The 23337-nt window shown below is 45.4% G+C and overlaps 1 protein-coding gene across 3 annotated transcripts in view; it reads right to left on the minus strand.

Annotated features, from left to right (window-relative positions):
- Positions 1-23337, minus strand: part of THSD4 (thrombospondin type 1 domain containing 4) — a 507461-nt gene that overhangs the window by 425057 nt on the left and 59067 nt on the right. For all 3 annotated transcript variants that reach the window (XM_053364384.1, XM_053364385.1, XM_053364383.1), the window contains exons 2-3: positions 10807-10901; positions 5023-5092 (exon numbers count right to left, since the gene is read on the minus strand). In XM_053364384.1, the coding sequence (XP_053220359.1) occupies positions 5023-5092; positions 10807-10835 (99 nt within the window). In that variant the 5' untranslated portion in view covers positions 10836-10901. The remainder of the gene's footprint in view (positions 1-5022; positions 5093-10806; positions 10902-23337) is intronic.

A 23337-nucleotide genomic window follows, 5' to 3' on the forward strand; every position in this document is an offset into this window, starting at 1 on the left:
TCCTGCATTTCGAGAAGCTTGGGCTAGGTGACCCGTGGGGTCCTTTTCAGCCCTACACCTCTCTTATTCTGTGATCCATTCATTTCTGGTTACTTGCACAATTTTGGATGGGAGTTTTATAGTAAGAACAACAAGAGCTAGGAGTTTCTTTTCTGTCATTGCACCTGCACTCAGGAATACCCTTTTTCTACCATATGTGAAGTGCTGCCTATAAGTTGCTTCCCCCTGACCCATAATGCTGTGCTCTTCTGCTACTGAATTTGTTTTTCATTATGCTCTTTTATCTTTTTTTATGTTGTATTCCTGCATGCCACTTAGGCTCGTCTAAATATTAAGCTGTTTTAAAATGTTATTTAAATAGAATAAGTAGAATTATTTAAAAGGTGCTGCCAAGAGACGCAGAATATCAGAGTTCCTAACCAGACTTCCATTTCGTTCCCTCAGAGCGGCTTTAGAGAAGGGAGGGCCCAGCACTTGGCCCTGGACTCTTCTGCTCTTCAGGGTTCATTTTACCTGCTGATCTCTTTTGGTTGTTCATAGTAATTACACATAATGCAGAGATACTATCACTACTAATTAATTCTAATATTTACTAATGCTGCTTTGGGTGAGCATAAAACTGAAAAGACAGGACAGAAATGGTTTTAAAATGTAAATAAAATTAAAACACACCCACAATTAAATTCTCCGTAAAGAAGGCTCATAGCTGCATTATAGGTGCCTGGGGAAACAGAACTGGCAAGTCAGTTGATTCCTGTCCAATACGCTGCAGATTTTCTTGTTGTCACTTCATTTTCCAATGATCTTTGCCATAAAGAAATATCGAACTATTTACAAATATCTTAATGGAAAATTCCCTCAACGATCCAAGCCTCGAAGCCTGATTATATTTCCTGTGCTTACCTTCCAGAGCAAAACCAGATGTGTAAGGTGCACGCAGAGGGATCCTAGCATTTCCTTCACCAAAAACTGAACTCTCTGATCCTTCAGAACTTACATACATGCCTTGCTTTAGGCTTAAGGGAAAGCACATGTGCTTGGCGGGGGGGGGGGGCAGGCAGTGTGAGAAAGTGAGGCTGGTTTAACTCAAATTCATTCTGCCAAAGCAGCACTGAAGGCTCCGTGGGTCAAGGCTGGTCATCGTTCAGCTTTAAAATACACCTTTAAAAAAATGATCAGTTTGTCAGTTTAAAATTGTTTCAGTGCTATGATTGCAAGGAATCCCACTGTTGAGGCAGAAGATATTCATTCTGTAGATTGATTTATGTACAAAGCTCTCCCTGTAGCCGGTGGATAGAATTACTGGGGAGGAATGCCAACACTGATCAACTTAAGCCTAGGGAACCTAACCTTGATCTAGCACTGGTTGGAAGAGCGCATGCTAACCAAAAGTTGATTCCTTCTGCTTCTTAGGGATGGAGGCAAAATTCATTAGGACACATTTTTAAGTGAGCTGACCGAATTTGCTTCAGTTGGGAGGGTGGGATGGAAATTGTATTTTTTCAGGGCTGGGGGGGATGCATACAGAAATATGTATTTTATGAAATGCATTGAAAAGTGCAGATTTTCTGGGGAAATGCATACAAAACAGCATGTTTTAGGAGAAAATGCATTGAAAAGAATGCAGAAATATGTATTTTAAAGAAAGAATGTATACATCATAGGTATTTTAGGGGAAAGTGCATCATTTTAAAAGCTATTTAGGTTTCTCTCTTTTTTTAGCTGCTGTGAGTTCCACCATGGACTTAGCCATGGGGGGCAGGGGGGCAATTGCCCCCCCAATCAAGTAAATAAATTAAAATACTTAACTTAAAAGCAGAAATTGTAGAAATATTTTGACAGATTGTTCTGACCACTTGGGGTCAAAAGAAAGTAATTTCAAACAACTGTTATTGAGACATTTCATTCCAAATCTGTTAGACAGAGCCAGACAGAGGATGATGACAGGTGGGTGTCTTCCCCCCCCCCAAACATAAATCCTGGCTATGCCCATGAGTGCCACAGAATTTGGGTGGGGAAACTTTCAATTATGTGATATCATGATGCAAGATAAGATGCACTTAAAGCATTAAGCAGAAGAAGAAGACAGTGGCTCATCAGAAGAGAATTCCAGGGCTCTACAACATCAGGATAAAAGGAGGGCACCCCACATTTTAAAACAAAATATGCTGCCATTTTGGGGAGAGAAGTTACATATGCTAATCATATTAATACATGCGCTCTTCTTTGTCTTTGTTTTGTTGTCACTACAAGCATGTTGATGCAAAGCTTCTATTTTTAATGCCGTGTGCAGACCATCAAGCCTGCCTTGTGCTGGCACCTTTTGAGAAACAGAACACTTTAAACTACCATAGTATCCCATCAACACTCAGCTGCTGTCCTCTCCAGCAAACACACCCAGGACTCAGAAATCCACTGCTAACATCACAAGACATTTTGCTGCCCAGAGACACTGCCCCCTCACCCCTACTATGGTCAACACCATAGTACACAACAACAACAATTTATTTGTACCCCGCCCATCTGGCCGGGTTTCCCCAGCCCCTCTGGGTGGCTCCCAATGGAATATATAAAAAAGCGACTATTTGGGCTATCTCTATAGATCCAGCCAGTTCAATTCGGATTTTAATGCTAACCTGCCTAATTTACACTTTCTGAAACAATACATCAAGAGAAACACAGCTATATTTTGAAATTCACCCTTCACTTGTGATGCAGTTCTCCAACCAGGAGAAGCATGCAAAAATGCATGCATTAGGGGAAAGTGCACATAAAATGCATATGTGAAAAGAACGCATGAAATGCACTATATTGTGGGGAATTGCTTGCAAAACTCGGTGCATCGTCCCAAATTACACACAAAAAGACATGTTTTAAAAGAAATACGCAATAAACTTGCAAACTGATTCTGAAGTGCCGAGAACTGGCAGAATGAGAAACAGACAAACCCAAACGGTCAGATTCCTCCGCCAGAAGGCGACAGCACGGAGCAGTCACTCAGAAAGAACTTGCACTTCATGCAAAAAGGGGTCTGCCTTGCCCTTGGGGAGAAGAAGCCACAGCTTTCTTGCCCAGCAGCTGACTGGGGTCCCACAAAGTTTAGCAAGCGTGTGCCTCCTGCCTGAACGCTTAGAACCAGCTTCTATCACATGAATCCCCAGAGAGGCTCTCCAGACTCTCAGAATCTCCCTTGTTCCCAGCAAAATGGGCTGCTTCAAGATGGCTGGCAGCAGCGCTCATGAGCACCTGAAAAAAGGTCCCCTAATGCCAGGCATTTTAAGAGAATTCAGAAGGAGTCTCCGAACTTGCAATTTATTTTGTTTACTACTCCAACATACCCAAAGAAACCATTTACGGTTTTATCACACCACTCTGCAGCTTAGAATGAACTGGCAGGGCGGGGGGGGGGGGGAGTTGCTCTTAGTCTGAGCACTTTCCCCCCTTTTTTCTTAAATGTCTTAATTATGCTATTCTCACCAATGCTGGCATTGTGGAAGGGCAGGATAAATAACAGACCCAGTAATGACCAGAGAGGCCTGCCCATCTCAGTCCAAACAATGCAATCATTTCAAGAGCAACATGCTCTGAGGGGCCCTGACTAACCAGCTCAACACAAAAGGAAGCAAGTCAGGACCATACACGTTTTGAAAATATAAGCTGTTAAAAGTTGCTAGTAACCCTGTTTAACCTGTGCAAAGAACCTGAGTACTTTAGCATGACAACCACATTCTTTAGGAACAATGGAAATGTCAATCCCAATGTGTGTTGGGGGGGCGGGCATTGCTACCCAAAGGAAATACTACATTTCTCAGAAGTCAGCATATGGTTATTACTAGGCTGTAGGGAGAGGGGGGTTCCTCCTTCAGCAGAGATTAAAGTTGTTGTGGACCTCACCGTGCCTTCAGGACAAAAATGCCACTCACTTACCCACAATGGGTGAATTCTTAAGGATGAAAAACATACATTCATCTAGGGGGATTAACAACCAGATCAGGGTGTTATTGCAGGGTTGAGCTCAGAGATCAAACTGAAATGGAATTTCTGCTGGGACAGCTTTGCAAGTTGAGCAGTGAGCACCACTTCATTTGAAAGCCAGCATGAATATAGCGTTCTGGGACAGCTGGGTGCAACCTCCCCTTTGTCATAGGCTTGTGGTAGGTCAAATGCTCCTCCTCTGCCCCAGTTCCCCATCTGTGAAATGCAAAGCTTACTGGGCCACCCACTGCCATGCTCAGAAAGCACACTTTGGGGTCTGCCTTTGGTGCCTGGAAATCCATGATTAGGAACTTTTGTGCTTTTTTGCTCTGCTAAATTAGCAGCCCTATAAGAAAAAGCTCTACAAATACTGTTGTGGGTTGTGGGGGTCAGTCTGGATGATGCTCCGAGTCCCTTCCCATTTTTTGGGTCCTTTGGGAGGATTAGATCTAAATAGAGGATTCCATCGCTGAAGGAGTCAAGTTTCTTTGTAAGACAAGGACCTTAGCAGGTCGCTTAAGTGTCTTCATCCACATCCCAAAAGAATAAGCTAGCCTGCAAGAGCTGCAACTAAGGGAGGCTGTCCTTTAGGCTAGCGGGTGGACCTTTCCTCAACGCCCCCCCCCACCTGCCTCCTAGGTAGAAGAACAACAGCCAGAATGTAGGTGAGAGAGCGGAAGTGGAAGCCGGCTGGACACTGGAGATGCCAAGAGCTGCTTGTTCTGTGCTGGATACAAACTAATGGAGAAGAAATATCTGTCGGGGTGCTAATGCGGTAAACCCCTCCATCTTATGTTCACATTGTGCATAGGTGTAAATAAAACCACATATTCTAAAGACACCCCAGACTCCCCTGACCTTCATCCCAAAAGGGTAAGTGTGCCTTGAACCCCTGAAATCTCTCCCCACTTGGACATTGGGGTGGTATGTAACAATATATGAAGGAACCTAACATGACACGGGGCAGCTGTTTTGCAGCAACAGCCTCACAATTATCAGGAGATAAAGTGTAATAGATTGTCCTGAAGTGCTGTGTGGGTCACTTACCTTTCTGTGTTCAATGGAGGGCTGTGGAATGACAAGCTGAAATCCAAGGACCACAATGGAGCTCAGAAGCCTGCAGGACAAAATAGTTTCTGCTGAGTTCCAGGAGTCAAGGAAAACCACAAGCAACAGTTATTGTTTCTTTTGCTTCCACTCAGCTCCCCCACCCCCCACAACGGCACCCCTAAGCAGCCACAGACCACACGAGGGGGGTTCCAGGTCAGAGGAAACAACACCTGTGAAAGGTTGAACCATGACATTTTCCTATTTAGAAATTAACCACTGCCCCCCCCCCCAATTCCTCCCAGGTAAATTAAAGGTAAAGGTAAAGGTACCCCTGCCCGTACGGGCCAGTCTTGACAGACTCTGGGGTTGTGCGCCCATCTCACTCAAGAGGCCGGGGGCCAGCGCTGTCCGGAGACACTTCCGGGTCACGTGGCCAGCGTGACATCGCTGCTCTGGCGAGCCAGCACAGCACGCGGAAACGGCGTTTACCTTCCCGCTTGTAAGCGGTCCCTATTTATCTACTTGCACCCGGGGGTGCTTTCGAACTGCTAGGTTGGCAGGCGCTGGGACCGAGCAGCGGGAGCGCACCCCGCAGCGGGGATTCGAACCGCCGACCTTTCGATCGGCAAGCCCTAGGCGCTGAGGCTTTCACCCACAGCGCCACCCAGGTAAATTACACCACCGCAATTCAGATCCTTCTGGAATCATCTCAAAGGGGTGTGAATGTCTAAGAGAGAATATACTGTATTAATAAAGAAATATTTATTTGGGGGGGGGGGAGAAACCAACACAAACTACCAGTATATGGTTTTGCTTTTCCCTCCCTCTTCCAGATGCTGCCCTTCATTCCACTGTTATTGTTGTTATTGTACTTATTTATATCCACCTTTTTCCCAGACTGGGATTCAAGGCGGCTTACACAAATTAAAACAGGCATCTTTAAAATCCAAAAAGCTAAAAAAAAAATATTATGAAAGACATCAAAAAGCAATTAAACTCAAATTGAAATAAAATATAAAAAACCCAAATCTGTTAAAATGCAGCACAGTGCTATTTAAGCATTTGCTTAAGAAAAGCCAGTCCGTTCCCAAAGGCCTATCAGAATAAAATAGCCTTCTCCTGCTGACAGATTCTGTTTGTTCCGCATTGCAGCCCTCCCTCTGCTGAGAAGTCCAGCCGAGCTGCGCTGCGAATTGGGGGGGGGGGAGTTTCTGCAGCCCCTGCATGCTGCTGGTAGGCGAGGCAGAGGCAGCAGTGGGTCTTAGCTTTGTATAGATACTCAAAAGCCAGAGATTTCGGCACATGCATACTCCATCCTATGTTGCCACTTTGAACAGCCAGGGCTTCCCGGCTTGTGCTAGCAGATGGAGAATGTTGGATACAACCCAGAGAGTAGCTGAAGGGGAAATTTGAGACATTTTCCTGGAAGAGATTAATCTTAGTATTGTTAGATATAGATAGGTAAATTCGCACACTGAATAGACTACAGTGGGCTCCACAATGCCTCCGTTTCCTTGTCACATGTTTGGCTCACACACACTCCCTGCTGGGCATTTTAACCCTGAGCAATGGCCCAGAAGCAGGGCACAGCTAGACATGCCTTAAATCATTTGTGGGGAGCCAACATCCTACTTGGGCTACAGGTTCACCCCTGGTGGGAAGTGAGACTTGGCATGAACATGTAGGGATGTTATAGCATTTATTTATTTATTCATTCATTCATTCATTCATTCATTTATTATTTACTAACACTCCTACAATTGCTTGATCGTAAAAAAAAAAAAAATCGAGGCAATTTACAAGAAAGATAAAACAACAGAATTATCTATAAAGGTTAACAACTATAATTTAAACCATTCAAAAAGTTTAAAGTTAACAACAAACGAAAAATGGATAAAAACACACATCAGCTGTCTAAGCATTTGAATAGACTTGTCTAAACAAAAATGGTTTTAGGCACCGGAAAAAGTATAGTGAAGGTGCCTGGCTAAGATCACTAGGCAGGGAGTTCCAAAGTGTAGGCACTGCTGTACTAAGAGACTGATTTATTCCAAATGCAGAATGGGTCCTCTTTGGCACATGGCACAGGGTCAGTTCTGCAGATTGAAGCGGTCAATTGGGCATACATGGCGTCAGACAATCTCACTGGTAAACTGGTCCTAAGCTGTTAAGGGCTTTACATACTAATAGTAACATCTTGAACTCGGTCAGGCAGCAAATCAGTGCAGAGTTCTGAGCAGCAGTATTATATCCTGGCAAGGCTTCACTCCTGTCAGCAATCGTGCTGCAGCATTCTGCACTAACTGCAGCTTCCCATGGAGCTCATTGCAACAATCCAGTCTTGAAGTGACCAATGCATGAACTACTACTGTGGTCAGGCTGTCCTGGTCCCAGAATGGCCGTAGATGTTGAACCAACTACATGTGTCCCTTTTGTCCTCTGTGAAGTGTTCCAGTGCATAGAAGGATAGCCCAGTTGGGAGAGCAGGAGACTCTTAATCTCAGGGTTGTGGGTTTGAGCCCCACATTGGGCAAAAGATTCCTGCATTGTGGGGGCTGGACTAGATGACCCCATGGTCCCTTCCAATGCTATGATTCTACGAATTGAAGGCGGTGTTCTGCAAATTCGGGGATTAAGCAACTCCACCCCCCGCACCAATGAGCAGTTGCTTTTAACTTCTCTGTGCCCTCTTGCGTTCTCTCTCTCTCACACACACACACCATTCATTCATAGAAAGCTCAACACTGGTAGGAGGAAAATCGTTCCACAGCTTGCAGTTCAAAGAGAGAAAAAGGCTCAGCAGTTCCTAATCTGCATGTGGAGATGTGCATCTCCATGAATACATTCTGCAAAAAATCCCACATGAGGGGGGCAACCATTTGGGAGTGAGCAGAGCCCTTAATCTTCAAAGCAAATTACTTAATGGATTAAGAGTTCTTTCTCCAGAGCTAAAAGTCCTCAGGATTGGGGTGATTATTCTGTGCCAAGCTTATCCCAATCATTTTTCCAAAGAGAACATTATAATCAGGGCCTGTTGGTGGATGGGAATGGAAACCCAATTGGACAATGGAGCTACTTTCTAGCAAGCCCTGGGTGTGCAGTCTGGTAGACTCAAGTTGCAAAGCTGTTATCAACTTTCGGCTTCATGCGCATAGGAAATTTGGCAGGGATCTTCATTTTGATTCAGTGTGTTGTGATTTTTAAAAATATATTGGTATATTTCATGTTCCATCAAATGACGGTTTGCTTTGGCTGTATTAACTGCCTCTTAAATGCTTTGCCATGCTCTATTTTAAAAAGGAAGGAGGCTTCTTTCTTAAAAACAACAACGAAGTCTTCCTAATCCAGAAGGTTTGCTACACACTGGCAGTCTTGAAATGCAAGAATGCCATAAAACAGAGCTAAATAAAACTTTGAGGGGGGGGGAATCCATCCTTGCAGCCCTTTGGAATGGGATCATAGATGTGTCTCACAGCCAAGGAGAAAGATGCTTCCACAAATCACACCAAAAATGCTCTGGGTGTGTCGCTTGTAAATGTTGTTGATACAGGGCAGAAAGCAGGAAAAGACATTCCAAAGGAGACAGCAGTTTCACTTTTAGCCAAAGGGGCCGGCTGCATTCAGTTAACAAAACTGGAAAGTACAAAAACATATACACTGAAGATGCAGTCCTAAAAAATACTTGCCAGGGTGTGAGCCCCCACCGAACACAGTAGCACTGACTTCTGAGTCAACATGGGATTGCACTCCAAGGGCATCTTGTGAACAGGGTTACCAATTGGCCATTGTACAGTGGTACCTCAGGTTTCGCCCTATAGGACACACTTTTTCCCCTCCAAAAATGAAGGGGAAATGTGTGTGCGTCCTATGGGGCGAATGCAGGCTTTCGCTGAAGCCTGGAGAGCGAGTGGGGTCAGTGTGCACCGACCCCTCTCGGTCTCCAGGCTTCAGGAAGCTATCCGCAAGCCTTGCGAGCCTGGCAGGAGGTCCCGCGGGCTCTCCAGGCTTGCGGATAGCAGCCTGTTCTGGGGGCTGGGGCCGGGGGAAGCTCGGGCTTCCCCTGCCCCAGCCCTGTGGCTGGGGGGGGGGAATAATTTTTTTTAATTCATTCCCCCCCCCCAAAAAAAAAAAACCCTGAGGTGCGTCCTATGGGCCAGTGCACCCTATAGGGCGAAAAATACGGTAATTCATTCCGGAGGTATGTTCTTAACCTGAAACTGTTCTTAACCTGAAGTACCACTTTAGCTAATGGGGCCTCCTGCTGCTGCTGCCACGCAATTTCTGTTCTCATCCTGAAGCAAAGTTCTTAACCCGAGGTACTATTTCTGGGTTAGCGGAGTCTGTAACCTGAAGCATATGTAACCCGAGGTACCACTGTATTACTAATCTGACTAGGAATCCGCATTCTGGAGAGAAACTGCCAGGTTCACCATCCTTGGATCCATTGGCAAAGCCCCTCAGGGACCTCCTGAACCTTCTCGCCAGCTCAGTCACTGAGATCACCTGCAGAAGCATCACTGGTGGGTTGGTGCTTTGGAGGTTTTGTGAAATAGTGGTATATAAATGTGTGTTTTTAAATAAAGAAAAGAAAAGAAAAAACCTGCACAGCTTAGTCCTCCACACTCCATGCTAACATCCCACCCTATAGTGGCAAAGGGGGCCCTGCAGGTCTCTCTGCTTGGCTTTCTGAGCTCTACCCAAGCTACACCCCCTGCTCAGGCCACCCCCTTCCTTGTAGGCACACCCCCTCACTGGCCATTCTCTGTGTCCCCAACCTCTTGCTTGCCTGGATGGAGGATGTGGGGGGGGGGTAATGGCTGGATGCATGTAAAGCACCAACTTTTGCTGATGGTTCAAAAGTAAGGGTCCTATCTGTTGCTCCGCCCCTTTTGCCACCCACCCCTGGCATAAGGCTGGGCTAAGATGGAAAGCAGCCCTTGACTCGCCTCATGCCTGCCTCCCTGGGGAATATTGGAAGCAGGGGCTCTGGCCTGGCTGGGCAGGTGCCTGGGCTCCACTGGCCAGAAGGGGCCACCACTGTCCCTGCCACCATTGGCACCCTCTTCACCCCGTCCTCCCCATAGACATGTTTTACCCGGGGATGGGGCTTGTAATGGATGATGAGCCAGGAGCTGTCTGGGAGCCCCCAAAGCCGGGACAAACCAGGCACCAGAAACTCAAAAAGCCCTTCTTTTGCACTCCACCAGTAACTTCCTCCACAGCCATTGGGGGCAGGTTTGCTCTGCTCGCCTCCTCCTCCTCCTCCCCCTCCCCCTCCCCTGCCAGTCCATCTGCCTCCCTCCCTCCCGTTTTCCTCTTCCTGCAACTTCTGCCTGTTCTCTCAGTCTTTCTTCCCCAGTTCCTCTCACACTTCTAATCGTGCCACCGGCTGACTGGAGAGAAGGTCCCAGAGGGCTGCTGCAATGGCCCATCCCAGTGGCTGGATTCCTCCTCCCAGAGGAGCCTGCGCACCTCGCCCAGCGCTCAGAGCGTGCACAGACAGGCAGGCAGACTCCTGGCCCTCCAAGCCAGAGTACAGAGGTGCCACTTTTGCACCCACCCAGTCTGGACCTGGGCCATCAGCAGGCCAGCCTGGCCAGCCCCAAGGAATGCCCTCCATCAAGTCCAAACCCTGCAATGCCGGAAACACAGCAAACCAATTGTGCCAAATTGTCTTCCAAACTGGCTCTGTTCCCCACTGGGCAACCTCCATGTGAGATTCCCCGAGGTACAATGTTCAATGTAAGGCACATGAAGAGGGGAGGGGGTACCAATACTTACCTTAAAGAGCCTTTAAAATTGTCTGCCATGGTTAGTGACTCTTAATGTGATGCGTCCAGTGTGATAAAAAATTCAGGGTGGGTTACAGCAAAATCCTAGGGAAACAAAAAAAACAAGATAGATTACTGTAATGGTTCTAGGGGTTGCTCGTGCGTAAGCCGGTGCCAACACCTGGCTGGGTTGCCTGAGTGAACCTTTTCTGTCCGGACAGCCACTCACCCGTGGCTGTCTCAATCGCTGGCAGAATCCGTCAGTGGGCGTTTCTTGAACTTCTTCCAGCAAAGAAGCTCTTTGACGCCTAGTCTCCTCCTACTCTCCCTGCGCGGAAGCCTTCTGCGCAAGGAGGGCGTAGGCAGCGGAGGACCCTTACTCTCCCCGCTGGTCCCCGGCAAGGAGTCATGGGACCGCCTCGCCAATTCCCCCATCTGCCCCCCTTCTCCACTGGTGCTACACTGATTCTCTTCCCCAGAAGCTGGGCTGCCTCTCCCCCTCCCGGGACGCTCTCTGGAATCCCTCTGGAGCTTGCTCTCTCCCTTCAGCACTGATGGCAGTTCCCTGACAATTACTTTTCAGCATTTCATGACAGAAAGCCCACTACCCCTCTAGGTAAGCGGTCCAATTTGGGGGCTGCTCCTACCATCAGCAAAGCATGGTCTTGGTGGGGGTGCCACCACCAGGAGCTGCCCGGTTGGTACAGACCCGTGACAGGGCCTTTTCAGTGGTGGTTCACTGATGGTGAAATGTCTCCCTCATTATTAACTGTCAGGAGGCACTGGGAAAAAGTCCTGTTTACTCAGGCATTTGGTGGTTAAAGACCATTCCAGGTAACCCTAAGATTATTGGATGGAAGAATGTTTTTATAACTGTGTTCAATTGCTTTTAGAATGCTTTCTTGTATTTAAAAAAAATGTAAGTGATTTTTGGTGCTTTTAATTGTAATGGTTTTTAGAATGTTTTAATCTGTTCTAAAATGTTCGTTTTGGTTTCAAATAGTGCATCTGTTTGTTGCCACAGACTCCTTGGGGTGGAAGAGCTGGAAATAAATTAAATCAATCAATCAATAAGACACTTTTCCTAATGTTTCACCCTATGTTGAAAGGGTTCAAAGAGGGACAGATCAGTGTTTCCCCAGCCAACATCAATTTTGCATTCATTCATAAATCTGTTCTGTCCTGTTCCCACATTAAACTGCATAAAAAAAAATCCATACAATCATCACCATCATCATTATTAATTACTACTTATACCCCACCCATCTGACTGGGTTATCCCAGCCATATATTTAAATATGTACTTAAATGTTTAGTTAATATTTTACACTTTATGCTTGCCTGTCTTGTTATCATTATGTGTTATTAAAACTTCAATAAAAATATAATTAAAAAACAAGGCATGTATTAAAAATATATTTTATCCCAATGTACACATTTCTAGATGTATTTTATCCCAAGCACCTCTTTCTTTCTTTTTTTTACACATTTTGAGACAACATCCATATGGCAAAATTGAAAGAAATGCAAAAGCTGATGGATAATTGCATTGTATTAATCCAGGAGGTGCAAATTAGATCAGGTCACTTAAAAATGCAGACCAAACAAAATTCTCCTCTGTCACTGGAAAAGTCTAGGCAAACCTTTTTCTACTGTTGTTGCTGTCTCTCTCTGCTGAATAAGGTTTAGACAGGCTCTGCTTCTTCTACAGAGCTGGGTTTTGGTGCCTTTTGCTGCTCACAACTAGCACAGTGTTTGAACAGAGCGTAGGGCCATGAAGTGAAACATTACAGCATCATTCCTTGTAGATAAGATGTTATCCATTTCTGTCAACCAATCAGATAACCGCAAGGTGGCCAAAGGAAGCCTGGGTTTATCTTACAAACCGGCCATGTGCACAGCTCAGTACAAAGCTTACAACCAGTTTATTGTACAAACTTTGACATTATCAGCCAGATAACATTGGCTTTAATTATCTGCCCAAGACAATCATGGCTTGTAATTTTGCAAATAAAAAAAAAAGCAAAGCAACTTTTGAAGCCTCTCTTAACTCAAGGGGGCAGCCAGGCCTGTGCCAGTTCAAAGAAGTCCAAGATCCATGCCAAGGAAATTGTAAATCTGAACTCTGAATAAGTTGAAACGTATTCCGTTTAATTCAGAGCCAGCATCAGCGAGTTCAAATGGAATTCTCTTCCTAGTAAGCATGCATAAATTACACAAGATCTTGCTTGACCCTGAGGTTTTTAAGTGTGCTTGAATATGTAGAATGGGAGTCATTGCACATGGAACTTTAGAGGGACATCCACATCCTTAAACAAAACACAGATAGTAAAAACAAAGAGGTAAAAAAACCCTACACTTTTCTGGTGCGTTTCTATTGGAATATACTACACGTTAAATATCTGGTTTTGTACATGATTTGCACATTCAAGGCTAAATCACCAGTCAATGGGTTTTCTTTTCACTGAACACTAAACATTATAAATCAATATCTAAGACTAATTCAAAAGTTTGTGCATGCCCCAATACGTCATACAGACCTGAGCTCTGAAGGCAACACTGCACCAAACCAGGATCCCTCCTTGTAAACAACGTGGTTGTTTCATTTAGAGAAAAGGCTAGTAAGAAGCCTTTTCTTACGTGGTTGTTTCATTTAGAGAAAAGGCTAGTAAGAAGCGACAGGATAGAAAATTATAAAATTATTCATGGCCTGGAGAAAGTAGACAAAATTCATAACTCTTGAACTAGTGGACATCCCATGAAGCTGAATGTTGGAAGATTTGGGACAGAAAAAAATAAAGGACTTCTTCACACAGCACATAGAGAGCCTCCGTGTGATGGAAACTGTTTAGTAGTAGCATTACCAGAGGAGGAGGAGGAAGAAGAAGAATTACTATTTATACTTTCAGTTCAAGAAGAAGAAGAAGAAATGCTAAATAATGAAGAGGCCAGATGTGCAGCCCCAGGTAAGGTATTCCATAGCCCAGGTGCCACAACCAAGAAGGTCCTGCCTCTTGAACTCCAAATGGCAAGGGAATACAGAGCAATATCTCTGAAACTGATCTGTGTGTGGAATGGCCATCTGTCCATTTACGTTCTTTGGTTGGATGGATTTGCCACCATGATAGCAGCAAACCTACATGCATCATAGAGGGGGAATACAATGGGCTGAATCCAAAATATGCCCTCCTGCTTAGGAAAGGAATCCTTGCACCCATAGAAGTGCAACATTGATGGAAGACTCTGACCTACAGAAGGGCATTTCTGTATCCAACCCAGTAAGATTTGAATTCCAAAAAACTGAAAACTTTGAGGGTCAGCAATGGAGACAAGACACCACCGTTAATTACTCACAACAGCACAATCCTGCCCATGGATGCCTCTGCAGGCATCTGCTTCATTGAGCTCCATGGGGCTACAGCCTTAAACAAGGTCCTGTAAAGTATAATGCAAAAGGTAAGAGAAGGAAAATACCAACTTCCTAATTGGTAATTTTGATTTCCTCGAGGCAGCTCCTGTGGGATTATATGACTTGACCCTTTGTTTATTGAAAGCAGACAATTTCACTTTTTCAAACTCCCAAGAGGCGACAGTCACACATGAAAACTCTTCCTGTATCACTGGATGCTCTTTAAACTGCCACCCCTCAACCTCCCCAGCCTCTCTTCTAATCTCTCTACATGCAAACATGGATCAAAAGAGTTCAGCTAAGAGCTGTTCACCTGCAGCAATTGTGCTTCTACTCAGTCAGGTGCACGATAGGTCTGTGCTATGTAATCTATTTTGTCTTGTTGACTTAAATGTCTGCCATGCCAAGCCAAATTTCCCTTGGTATTTATCTTTCTGCTTAGTGTGTGTGCCTTCCCAGCTGCTACTAACAATTTTAGTGGAAGTAGCAAAGAAACTTCAGGACTTGCTTGCTTTTTCTTTCTTTCAAAGGACTATTTCCCTTTGATTTATTACCCTGTTCCTTTTGTTTAAATTCAACGGCCAACCAGGCCAAGCAAATAGCTTTTCAGGGAACAGAAAATAAGTACCATCCCTTTCAACAAGTGTGTGTATGTGCATTGCAGTAAACACTCAAAATTTTGTGAATGCTGATGTGCATTGTGCAATATAGGAACAAATCAATAGTTAGAGTACTGGACTTGGGTCTGGCAGATCTAGGTTCAAATCCCCACTAGGCCTAACCTACCTCACAGGGTTGTTGCAAGTATAAAAAAATGAAATATGGATGTGGAAAGTGGAAAGTGGAGGAAAAGTGGGGTGTGGATGTAGTAATGCAGTGTAAAAAAATGTATTCCTCGTCTCTGCTCCAGAGGAATCTATCAAAGCAACTAATAAAGTATGTAAATAGACATATATAACAAAATATTCTATATTATGTGTATATCTATTATGTCTATAATATGTTTATGTCTATACAAAAAGAGGAGATTAGATTGATTAATTTATTAAATAAATTAAGCAGCAGCAAGAAAACCAAAGCTTTCTTTTAAAAGAATCATCTCAAATGCCAACTGAACACAGATAGAGAGGAAGATCTTCTCAGCTCTTGTAGGAAGGGCTGAAGAGTTCCCGAGGGACCTCCAGATGTTCCTTCCTTCCTAAATTTCATTCAGAATTGTATTTCTATGCTCCTCTTCCACAAAACAAATCCTGCCCAAAGCTGTTTACTACAAGGAAAGCAGACTACATGGCAAATCAAACACCACAGGAACAAGTTCATGGTATTATAATCAAACAGCAACATAATAGCAAATATAACAGCACATTTTAGTACTATAAATATAATGAGATTAAGTTGACAACTTTATACCTCCTGGCAACAGCAAAAATAACAAGGGAGCTTGGCTGTTTCTCCCTGGCCCTAGAAACTACAGTACAGTGGTACCTCGGGTTAAGTACTTAATTTGTTCCGGAGGTCCGTTCTTAACCTGAAACTGTTCTTAACCTGAAGCACCACTTAAGCTAATGGGCCTCCTGCTGCTGCCGCACCGCTGGAGCACGATTTCTGTTCTCATCCTGAAGCAAAGTTCTTAACCCGAGGTAATATTTCTGGGTTAGCGGTGTGTGTAACCTGAAGCGCCTGTAACCTGAAGCGTATGTAACCCGAGGTACCACTGTACTGGGTCTTGGCATCTTGCATGCCTCCAGTCACTAGAGGGCAGCACTGAGACTGAGAGTCAACAAAATACACGGTGTGGTCTCTGGTCTCCTGCCAAACTGCCAAGTTTCTCTTTCTCCCTCCCCCTCCCCTTTCCCCATGTAGGCTTAGAATCCAAACCCATCCTTATAATGGATGCCAACTTGAATAAAATATGGGGGGGGGAGGTAAGCCCCGCCCTGCATAATTGATCACATGACATGGCACACGCACACCATTTAAATGGAAATACTCACTGACTTTGGGGGCTTGACCTCCTTGAATACTTTATGGAGGGGCTGAAGGGATCTCGGCCCCTAGGAGTTGGCTCCTATGCTTGTAAATAGAGCTCCTATCCATTGTAAACTAGACCACCAAGCCTCAGACCAACCAGATGCCCCAAAATGATACCGCTGTTGACTGTATCAAAAGCTGCTGAGAAATGTCGAATAATAAGTAGGGGCTTATTGTAAGTGGTCATCCACCAGGGCAACAAAGCTACTTTGGGTCCCACATAACAACCAGATTGATACAGGTTAGCACTGTCCAAGACTCGCTCCATTTCAGAAGCAGCTACAAGGGTCTGCAAGGTAACTTTTAGATTCAGCTTGAATCATGGACAGGTACCAGCATGGCAGCAGAAACACTGTTCTTGTTTAGTCGTTTAGTCGTGTCCGACTCTTCATGACCCCCTGGACCAGAGAACGCCAGGCACTCCTGTCTTCCACTGCCTCCCTCAGTTTGGTCAAACTCATGCTGGTAGCTTCGAGAACACTGTCCCACCATCTCGTCCTCTGTCGTCCCCTTCTCCTTGGGCCCTCCATCTTTCCCAACATCAGGGTCTTTTCCAGGGAGTCTTCTCTTCTCATGAGGTGGCCAAAGTCTTGGAGCCTCAGCTTCAGGATCCGCCCTTCCAGTGAGCACTCAGGGCTCATTTCCTGAAGAAATGATAGGTTTGATCTTCTTGCAGTCCATGGGACTCTCAAGAGTCTCCTCCAGCACCATAATTCAAAAGCACCCATTCTTCAGTGATCAGCCTTCTTTGTGGTCCAGCTCTCGCTTCCATACATCACTACTGGGAAAACCATAGCTTTAACTGTATGGACCTTTGCCGGCAAGGTGATACAGAAACACTATAAAGCCAATAAGTTGTCATTTTCCAACTACAATTTCAGACATTGGCTAAATGTTGGTATATGCATGACAAGATTGCTGGGACAATTATTAAATCCTTGGGAAATAAATCTTTGCACATCTGTTCAGTAATCTGTTCAGTTTGGGAGTATGCTGACATCCATCCTCAAAATATTGTGAAGAAAAGCAAATAGCCAACTTCCTGTAAAAAGATAGTTTGAGCACCCAGACTTGCCTATGAAAAGGCCACGTTGAAACTACATTTCAAGAGTGTCCTGCACATTTGAAAAAAAATCTGAAAATTTCAAACTACCCTAGGGGTGACCAAGGGTCATCTCGCAACTCCCAGGCTACACACATCTGTACTTTGGGGCAGTCCCATTTTATCTTCACAGCAGTCCTGAAAGGTAGGATAGGTTCTACGGGGTGGAGAAAGCCAGTAGGGCAGACATGTCCAAACTCCGTTTCGGGGGACTAATCCGGCCCCTGTGGCAGTTTATTTTCTGGGGTAACAGAAGCCTAAAAGAAGCTCAACAACTTTGGGGTAAAATCATAAAAAGCTCAACAACTTCAATCCTAAAAAAAAGGCCAACAACTTTGGTTGGCCCTTCGGTCAGCCCTCATGGCATCAAATCTGGCCCTCTTTGGAAAAAGTTTGGACTCCACTGCGGTCGGGGAAAGGTTTTCTCTCTCTCTTGTAACAGTAGAGCTCAGGGACATCCCATGAAGCAAACGTTGGGAAATTCACGACAGAACTTTTTTGCACCTGCCTGGCTCACCCAAGGAACCTTCACAAATGAATCACTTTAAGGGGTATTTTTATCTGATCTATTAGCAAACTGTAGGCATGGCTAAATGGGTAATTGTTGGTTTTTTAGTGTTGTGGTGCACTGATATTATAAGTCTTCTTAAGTATTGGTTTTTTTATTAAGTCCTACAAAGTTTCCCTTTAAAATTAATAAAGATGAAAACAGATAAAAGTATTCTTCACCAGTGAGTTCCATCATTATTGAGAAGAAAAGTTCTATAGAATCTTAGATGAGCCAGATATTGGCATATACTGGTGGCACTCTATATTCGTATAAGAAATAAAACCATGCCATCTAGCTAAAAAAGATCCTTTGAGCTCTGTCCTTTGCATACTTTTAGTTCTTATGTATTGTCACTGTAATTCAGCACTGAGACTTTGATTTTTCTGTGAACTGCTTTGAGCACAAATTTACTGTGGAAAATGCATTATGCAAACTACCAGTGACAATGAGCTCATTTGTGCTCTCACCACAACCCAACTGTCCCAGCCATGGACTCCTCCCTGCAAGCAAGGGCAGCTGTGGCCAAGCTCTTACAGGTGCCCCCAAGGTGGGGCTGGCTGGCTCAGCCTTCTGGCTCTCTAGGTGCAGGTGCAGCAAGGAAGGTCCAGGGAGGCTACATAGCCAGCAATAGCCTTAAGACTGCTACCTGCCCACCTCCGGTTCCAGTTCTCATGGGGGAGCAGTCTGGCAAGAGAGAGGGTCGGATTCTGGGGCCTCCCCAACAATCAAATCCATCTTGGTTTCAAGGCTGAAAATCCTTTGGGGCGCTCGCCCCAAGAATGCCTCATTTCAGGGCCCACTGCCATGCTAGCTCCATGCTCAAATGCAAGCAGGGGAGGAGACTCTGGAGTGGACAGACACCTCCACCATCAAAGCTCTTCTCCACCACCGGAAATGCTCCTCCACTCCTCCCTTCCCCTTCCAGCCAGCAAATCTGGGGCTTAGAGTTGCACTGCTAATTCTCAAAGTTTGCTACCAATCAACCAGCCAAAGCTTGAGTCCAATTATCTACCAATTAAAACCAATCAAAGCTTGCAAACTTGAAATATGCCCAAATGCACTAATCTGTAACTACTTCCAAAGATTGCATAGAGACATGTAGAGAAAAAGAAACGCAGCCCTTCCTCCTGTTCTGCTTGCTTGGAACGTCTGAAGCTGAGCGATCCCACCCTTCACCACCGTGAACTTTTCAGGAACTAGAGAGTGCCAACAGCAACATGATGGTATCCCAAAGCAAATTGCTATTCTCAGAGGATTTGTGGTTCAGCTGCAGTATTAATATTCTAGATGGAACCAAAGCCTAGCTTGCTAGCTTCTCTTAAAAGTTTATGATCCATCTTATTAGCAAGACCTTAGGAAACAATAAATACTTCCACGCGGCTAATTGCAAGCATGTGTACACAGAGATTAAAGTGCAGTGCATGTCAGGGTGATGTAGGGCCAACCCAAAACCCAGTGAAAAATTATGTTGCCGTGGTCAAAGGTACTTCCGTAAAGTACTGTGGAAAAAAGTGTGGCAGGAAACATTATTCCACAACCTCACCCTGTTAATGACAACCACTGTCTGAGATGGGACGAGGAGCTACCTTTTTCTGTTTCTAAAGCAAATGTTTTGCATCTATGAGGCTATATTAAAGCTTCCACTCCCTTTCCTGAAACGGGAAAACCCAGCTCTCTAAGCAGAATACCATAAACATTTTTAGTGGCACCTTCAGTCTGACAAAGGGGAAGACTGACTCCTGGGTTGCAGCCCTTCAAGCACGGCCTTGTTTGGCATGGGTTGAATGTTGCTATCAAGTGACAAAAGTGAAGCATCTAACTTCCAAGGTGGTCTTCCTCTGGTTTAAGAACACAAGAGGAGTTTGCTGGATCCGGCCAGTGGCCCATCTAGTCCAGCATCCTGTTCTCACAAGGGCCAACCAGATGCCTGCAGGGAACCTGCAAGCAGGAACTGAGCACAAAGCAATCTCTCCTCCTGCGGTTTCCACACACTGGTAGGGAAGCAGTGCTGTCTTTGACCATAGAGATGACCTACATGCAAAAGGTACGGGTCTGCTGGAACTGTACCACTTCAACATGCAAGTGCAGGAATCATAGGATTAAATGCTCTCAAACATCAAGAATCCCCTGGTTGTGGAAAGAAAGCATGTCAGGGACCAGGGCACAGGTTATTATTACATGTGCATCCGTTTATCACATATCCATTTGTGTTGCTCTATAATATTGTTGCCACGTTATATTCCTGCCACTCAGTTTTTTTGTTTTTAAAATAAAGGGTGAGGGAATCCCAGGTTTTGCTGAGGTTTTACTGTCTACTTTTCTGCACCTGGCACCTTCACTATATAGCAATTCTTTGCCCTGTCTCTTGACAGTTGAGGGGTGCATTTTTGGGTGTGACTGTAAGCTGCTTTAAGATGTATTTAATATTGTGTTTTTACGTTGTAATCCACCCTGGGGCCTTAGGGTGAAGGGGAAGGTAAATAATAACCCTGATTTTTGGACTACAGTTCCCATCAGCCCTGGTCAATGCGAGTTGTAGTCCCAAAGACAGGGAGGGCACCAGAGTGGTGAAGGCTGGTCTCTGAATTGTAACTCCTCACCCTTGGTAAAATGGCTCACCCCATACATTAAGCTGCGTCAGGTCAACCACACCAGTGAATGCAACATATATTGTGTTCCTTTTTGAAGAGCTTATATGACCTTATTAAAACATCTGGTCACACACACAATGGAAGCCAGCTCTTAACTGCTAGCAGATTTACTGGCATGGTGAAAAGGCTGGGTGGGTCATTTTCAAGCAGAGAATCGTTTTGATTCATTTGTGGCTACATATCTCACAAAAGGCATCCCCGCTCTTGATGCGCTTCCAAGCTCTTCTTCAGGGAAGGCAGGAAGGATGGAAGAGATTATGGCGATTCCCAGAAACAAAACCTCAATCAGGTTGACCTGGTGCTTCATACCCTCCAAGTGTCCCAATTCTCCAGGGACCGTCTCAGAATTACAAAAGCCACCCTGGCTTCTAATCTGATCCTGGAATGTCCCTAATTCTCCCACCAGTGCTGCCGCCGCCAAGCTCAAAGACAGGGCTGCCATACGTCCAGATTTTCCCAGACATTACCAGGATTTGACATCCGAGGAGAATCCCCCCCCCAACCCACCTTGCAGGGTTGCTGTGAAGATAAAAGGTTAGGGGAGAATCTGCATGCAGTGCCTCAAAGTCCTTGCTATGAATGGGCCCCATTCCCTTGACTTTCAGTGGGGCTTTCTTTGAAGGTGACTCGGAAACTACAACTAATCCAGAATGCGGCAGCTAGACTGGTGACTGGGAGCAGCCGCCAAGACCACATAACACCAGTCTTGAAAGACCTACATTGGCTCCCAGGACGTTTCCGAGCACAATTCAAAGTGACCTTTAAAGCCCTAAACGGCCTCGGCCCAGTATACCTGAAGGAGCGTCTCCACCCCCATCATTCAGCCGAGGGCCTTCTGGCGGTTCCCTCACTGCAAGAAGTGAAGCTACAGGGAACCAGGCAGAGGGCCTTCTCGGTGGTGGCGCCCGCCCTGTGGAACGCCCTCCCATCAGATGTCAAGGAGATAAAGAACTATACAACTTTTAGAAGCCCTGTATTGGGAGGTTTTTAACACTTGATATTTTATGTTTTTAGATATGCTGTAAGCTGCCCGGAGTGGCAGCATATATTATTATTATCCCTGCATCTAATTTTAGACTCCTTGGGCCAGGCACCTGCCTTAACTGCACACTCCAAGGCAGGAGTAGCCAGTGTGGTGCCCCCCCTCGATGTTGCTGGACTACAATTATTACCAGTGCCTTTTTTCTAGAAAAAGAAGTGGGGTGCTCAGCAGTTGTGGACGATCTCCCTTCAACCTCAGCTGCATCTCCAGTGTACAATACCAGCAGTGGACTGCACCGCAGGGTTGTCGTTAAGCCATTAGTTCTTAGCTACTGCTCCCTGATCTGCAGCATGGGTGTGATAACTGTATTATATATTCATTAGCATAACCATTTTTAATCCTTAAAATGGTGTTGCTTAAAACAAATACATTTTACAAAACCAGACCTGAGTTAGAAACAACATGAACAACTCCTCAGGCATCTGTTCCAATCTCACCTACACTGTTTCCCAATCACAACTACACTGAAATCCTGGATTCCCCTCTCCAGCAGAAGAGTCTGGGTGGAAGTGTGGAATTGCCCTCAAAAGAATCCAGGAAGCTCTGTCTCTAAACCATGCAATCATCACTCTATTTTTTAAAAATATAACATCTATGCTGGTGTGTGCTTTCCTCACCTGCCTGCCTGCCTTGGGCCTGCTGAGCAATGCTCTAGGCTTTGTCCATTTGCTCCCTGGTGGGCTGCCCCCTTGCCCACTCACAATTGACCGAACGGACAGATCAGTTTTCCAGGCAGCAAGCTCAGCCCAGGGAATTGCTTTGCTCCCTGAGAAACCATCCCCAGGGCTTCCCCAGGCAAAAAAGAGCTAAACCCCACCACCACCAGACACTACTTCTTCTTCTCATTATTATTATTAACCAATACAATTCCCATCATTTCTGCCCATTTATTGTGCTGGATAGAGCAGATAGGAATTGTAGTCCAACATATCCGGAGAGCACCGTGTTGCCCAGTGCTTTTCTAGGGCAGCATGTGCCCTGGTGGCGCTGGTCATTCAGTAGTATGCTCTTCACATTCAGAAGCAAAGCTCTAAGAATGATGCCACATGCAGGATTTATTACTCACTTTCAAGTTGCTAGGGACGCGGGTGGCACTGTGGGTTAAACCACAGAGCCTAGGACTTGCCGATCAGAAGGCCGGCGGTTTGAATCCCCACAACAGGGTGAGCTCCCGTTGCTCAGTCCCTGCTTCTGCCAACCTAGCAGTTCGAAAGCACGTCAAAGTGCAAGTAGATAAATAGGTACCACTCCGGCGGGAAGGTAAACGGCGTTTCCGTGCGCTGCTCTGGTTCGCCAGAAGCGGCTTAGTCATGCTGGCCACATGACCCGGAAGCTGTACGCCAGCTCCCTTGGCCAATAAAGCGAGATGAGCGCCGCAACCCCAGAGTCGGCCACGACTGGACTTAACTGTCAGGGGTCCCTTTACCTTTACCTTCAAGTCGCTACTAATTAGATGTCTCTGAGACCAGAGGAACCCAAAGGTTCTCACTTTGCTCAGAAACCAAATCACAGAGAGAGAGAACCCAGGGAACTGTACAAAGCAATGGAGCAAAAGCCAACAGAAACATCCAACTCAATGCAGACGTGCCAGCGTTGATGACATCCCTCATTCAACATGCGCTGCAGGCAGGCAGTAAATCCTACAACCCAAAATTGTGCTTCTAAGCGCTAACCTGACAAAGACTGGCTCTCTCCTCTGCACATGGCCCAGGTGGAAGGGAAGGTGTATAAAAATGCAAAAAGGAATCTGTCAAGG

The sequence above is a fragment of the Podarcis raffonei genome, chromosome 14 (genome assembly GCF_027172205.1).
Source record: "Podarcis raffonei isolate rPodRaf1 chromosome 14, rPodRaf1.pri, whole genome shotgun sequence".
Classification (NCBI taxonomy): domain Eukaryota; kingdom Metazoa; phylum Chordata; class Lepidosauria; order Squamata; family Lacertidae; genus Podarcis; species Podarcis raffonei.